The sequence below is a fragment of the Teleopsis dalmanni genome, chromosome 2 (assembly GCF_002237135.1).
Source record: "Teleopsis dalmanni isolate 2A chromosome 2, ASM223713v2, whole genome shotgun sequence".
NCBI classification, from domain to species: Eukaryota; Metazoa; Arthropoda; class Insecta; order Diptera; family Diopsidae; genus Teleopsis; species Teleopsis dalmanni.
The window spans coordinates 218,190,136-218,195,071 of record NC_051847.1 but is presented as its reverse complement, the minus strand read 5'-3'; the positions used below and the strand labels follow the sequence as shown (position 1 = coordinate 218,195,071).

The 4,936-nt window shown below is 29.5% G+C and overlaps 1 protein-coding gene across 1 annotated transcript; it reads left to right on the top strand.

Moving 5' to 3' along the window:
• Positions 1–366: 366 nt before the first annotated feature.
• Positions 367–4,694, top strand: LOC119677452. Its single transcript, XM_038088795.1, has 4 exons — positions 367–736; positions 3,300–3,789; positions 3,877–4,004; positions 4,069–4,694. The coding sequence occupies exons 1-4, from the start codon at positions 509–511 to the stop codon at positions 4,576–4,578; spliced, it is 1,356 nt and encodes a 451-aa protein (XP_037944723.1). The 5' UTR covers positions 367–508; the 3' UTR covers positions 4,579–4,694.
• Positions 4,695–4,936: the final 242 nt, after the last annotated feature.

Sequence of the window (4,936 nt, the reverse complement as noted above, 5' to 3'; positions counted from 1 at the left end):
CTTATCAAGACAAAATACTCGATGGCATGGTAATGAAATGATAACATCTTGACAGCATAAATTTATTTTATATATATTAATAAGCTCAAGTATTTTTTCTTTTAATAAGTGAAAATAATAAAATAAGTCCAAATCAATATAATATTAAATAAAAAATTTTATATAAAATGTTAATAAAATTTTAAGAGCATGAAAGCTGAAAATTGATTTTCAAGAATTTAATTACTCTGCAGATGCAATTTTAAATGTGTGTCTTTATAAGAAATTCTCAAAAAGTATTGAAAACAATGTTCTTTACTCAAACATTTTTCAAGAAAGATCTCTTTCCAATTTTTAAATAAAAATAGTTCAGTCATCTCCCAAACGCCAGCGCGAATGCACGATCTTAAAAGTTAATTTTAACATCCCAGATCGTACACGATTTGTTGTACGAATTAAATGTAAACCGCAAAATATAAAAATATTTAAAATATAAAAAGTGATATTGTATAAAAATAAACGAACGAAAATGTCGTCACCGAAAAGTATCTTAGCATGTCTAATAATTTTAGCACTTTTACTAACGAAAGCGGAAAGCAAATCGGTTTTCGGTATTGGCATGCGAATAATTGGTGATCAGATATTGGTCAAAGATATTTTGAATTCACGCCCGGCGCCGATTGATGAACATCCAGAAATTAGCTTCTGCTACGCTATAGTTGAACCTATCACTTATATTCAGATACAATCGGATGAAGTGAGTTTGAGTTGTTTAAAAATTCGATTAAAAACTATAAGTGCCTCTAGTTGTGTAATCCGTTGCCAGAGATAAGAGTATCTTGTCTGTTTCATATTAATCAAATATTCATTTCAAAATAATCCATTAACTATTTGTTAACAATATTAATTGTACTCGTGCATATGTTATAGGAGTATGTACGGTTTTTGGCTAATACATAGATTAATGGTCAACACCGCTGTTTATTTTTATCTGTCCGAATTTTCAACGACAATATTTTCTGCGGAAAAGTGTTTTTAAATTCGTTTGTTGTTTTTTGTAATTTTTGTTTTGACTTCTTAATTTTAGATCAGCTTAAGAGCAGTGTTTTTAAAATAAAAAATATATTATATATGAAAACTGAACATGCAAAAAGTATTAATAACCAAAAATTTATCTTGTGTTTTGAATATTCATATTCGATCATAATTTAAAGAAAAATTAAAAAAAATTTTACTACGAAAAACATAAATTACCCATTTGAGACACAGCGACCTTTGGAAAAATTTTGGCATTTGGGTTTAATAAAAAAAAATTAGTTTGCTTAAAAATTTATAAAAATATTGAAAAGATATTATTATTATTATTGTTAGGGGATATGGCACTGCTTCCTTTCGGGTCCATTGTGTCCCCCTTCTGGGTTTAGAGTAGGTCTCTAAGCCCTGATATGTTGGAAAGATATTAAAAGAAAACAAATATTTTTTGTTCAAAAAGATATTGAACAAAACTAAAAACAGTATTTTAAAAAATATTAGTTTCATATGAAATAATGTAAGAAGAAGCATAAGTCGGAAGAAACAATATCTGACGAATTTACGGGTTGTTGAAACAAATCCATTCGTACTTATATGTCATTGAATTTATTGATAGTGTTTAGCTATGTTTTTAATATACAACAAAAATTTAAGTGACGTCGAAGCTTTAAAACAATTTATTTTTTTATTATAAAACCCTGAAATTATTTATTAAAACTAACAGGCTTACCAACAACGTATTATCGAATCTCAGAATGGGTACAGGTTACTTAGGAAGGTAATTAGATCTGAGGCTAATTATTGCTTAGTCTGATGAAGTGATAAACAATAATCTAGACAAGGTGTAGAGAGGGGTTATGAAAAAACCTCGCAGTTAATATACAGCCAACGAAGAAAATAAAAAGAAACCATATTAACAGATAACAGAGTAAAAAAACTGGATATATTAAAAATAACTCATTTATTTATTTATTATAATTAAATACAAAATATAAAAGGGGTGCTCATCTAAACTGATAAATTCCTTATAAACTGTATACACGTATAGATTAATCTTTTTGATAAAGTGTCAAATTTTGTATAAAATTTAGCTTCATACAAATCTTGTTAAATTTACACGAAAATTTTAACGAATAAATTTATTGCATTTTGTGCTGTCATAATTATTGCTGATATAAATAGTGCTATTATACAGCAGTTTGATCAATTTACAAAAATATTTCATTAAATGCGTTCATATAACCGTGTATGTAAACGCATAAAATTATACATTTGTTAAGTTTATATGCTTAAATGAATACCGCTATTATTTCGAATATAACTAAAAGTAGCGTAAATTGTGAAGTAAGTAGAGTAGTTAGACGGACAGTTTGTGTCTAATAGGTTTATGTGTATCATACATAATTTAATAAAAATTTTATATTGTTGACGGATGGATCTTGACTTCTCTGTTTTATTACATTGTTCTATTCTACCACACAGCTTTGTTGTACAACTTGACTCTGGATGTATTGCATTAGATGGGTCTGTCGTACAATAAGAGCCTATTGCACAAGGTGGCTCTGCTGCACAACACAACTCTGTTATTTAAACCTTTCTGTACAACAAAGTTTTGATACAAAATTGCCTCTGTTATATAAAATGGATCCGTTGCACAACAGGAATATGTGACAGAAGAAGGTTTTGTTTTAATACAGAACTGCCTCTGTTATATAAAATGAAGCCGTTGCACAATAGGAATATGTGACAGAAGAATGTTTTGTTGTACAAAAACACAGTGTCGTATAACAGGAGCTTATAATTTTTTTTTTATGTGCTTTTTAATCAGTTTCTAAATCAGTTTATAAATACAACAAAGTGCAGTGATTGTTCATATTTACAACAATTAAATTGTTTATTATTATTGTTTACATAAACGACTTTCTGAATATCAAATTGTATCTTATTTTACCAAATTAATCTCATGTCCCCAACTCCGAAATGTGTCGACATTCCAAAACTAAATTGAAATTTCAAATTTCATTATTTAAATATTTTGCAGAATCTTCAAGTATGAAACGAATTAATTTGTTTAATGAATTGTAATTAAATTTTAATGCTTCAAATAATTTGAGAATATCTTATGCACACTTTCAAGTGCAAACAAGTACGAATGTAAGTAGGTATGTAAGTAAGCGAGTTACATTGTAAGTAACATGTAAATTAAGAGCAAATTTAATTTCTGGCTTTATTATGATAATTCGATAAGTGAAATTGAGTTTATGTGCTTATACTTTAATTTCGTTTAGAATGTCCTGGCTGAAGTAAACTTCAGTTATCATAATGACCTCGTCAATGGTACCGTGACGGCAGTCAATGCCACGAAAGCCACAGCACACATACCGCGGCAGTTTGAAGTACTAATTACGATATACGGTTTTAATGAAACGATGTTAAATGTAAATCCAGCTTATATACTAAATAAAAACCAAGAATTTGATGGTGTGCTTGAGCCAAATATTGAAGAAGATACTCAATATGAAGATGATGACATTGATATCGATGGTGAAAATGATTATGTGAATGCCAACCACGCAGCTAAAGTTAATGAGCGTAGCTTAGCTAAAAAAGGACTTGAATGGAATGAAAATGACGATGATGATGATGATGATGAAGGTAATGATGATGCACTGGCCGAACATTTTGAGGGTGTTAATGCGCATAATGAAGATGAAGCTGAATTTCCAACTGACTTTAATAGTACGGATAAAGTGCTAGAACTTGGTAAACGTCAACAAGGTATGTGTATAGTTGTGTATAATTGTGGTTGTGTTAAAAACAATTATTTGAATAAAATTTAATTAAATTTTATTAAATACTTTTTAGGTGATTATTTGCTTTATGACACTTTTCAAACCTCAAAGAATACCACAATGATACCAACAATGCATTCAGTTGTCTTCTATTACATTGATAGCGATTTCATTACTTACATAAAATTTGTTGTTTATGAAGTGAGTTGTGATAACCAACTATATTTCGGACTATATTTATTTCAGTTTACTTCTTCAATTATAGCACATAATTACCGAGTCGGATGCAGTAGAAGATACTGTAGTCGCTGAATACAGTCATTACACTCCCAACTCAATCAAAGCACTTATAATAGATCACAAATCGACTTCGTTATTCGTGCAAATGTTCGTCTATGGTTTCAAATTAATCGATCGTCCATTGGAATATGTGCCATACGTAGCATACATAACCAGTATATACTATAGGGAAAATAATGAAGCAACAATGTCACCATCACAACGTCTGCGTAAGCTTATGAACTCCTTTCAAAACACAGAGTCACCGACTACTAACACGGCAGATACACCAGTTACTCCAGATACAAATACAACATTTGCAGTGGAGTTGAATGGTTTGAAAAATGTGCTGTGCATGGAAAGGAGTGAACTTTTAACCGGTGGTGGCGCAACTTTATCAGCATCAACTATTTTATTGCTCTTTTCACCGCTGGGAATGACTTTAATGAGCACATTGTGCAGCACAGTGATTTCCTCATGCACAACGCGCATTTAATATGAATTATTGGTTATGAAGAGTGATTGTATAATTGTTAATTGTAAGTAAATGTAATTATCTTTAAAGTATTAATTGTTCAACATTGGAGAATAAAAATGAGATATTTATTTAAAGTATATTGTTATATTAATAAAAACTCCTTTATATACACGAACACATTTCGTTATAATTTTAATTTCAGACATTTTTATTTTTACTTTTGGGAACTCATTAAACTCAATTTTATAGACATTAAAAAAATAAATGTACAAAATTAAAATAATTTTTTGAGTTATCCTTACGGTGGCATGTTGGTTTGCATATAGTACCCGCCCGTATGATACAAATCCAATAAATTGGAAAATTCTTGCTTCCT

What these genes read in the sequence shown, in the direction of transcription:
- LOC119677452 (XM_038088795.1), top strand. Translation starts at nt 509, where the DNA reads ATGTCGTCACCGAAAAGTATCTTAGCATGTCTAATAATTTTAGCACTT. An exon ending in TTCAGATACAATCGGATGAA is followed by an intron (nt 737 to 3,299) that starts GTGAGTTTGAGT and finishes AATTTCGTTTAG; the next exon opens with AATGTCCTGGCTGAAGTAAA. An exon ending in ACTTGGTAAACGTCAACAAG is followed by an intron (nt 3,790 to 3,876) that starts GTATGTGTATAG and finishes AATACTTTTTAG; the next exon opens with GTGATTATTTGCTTTATGAC.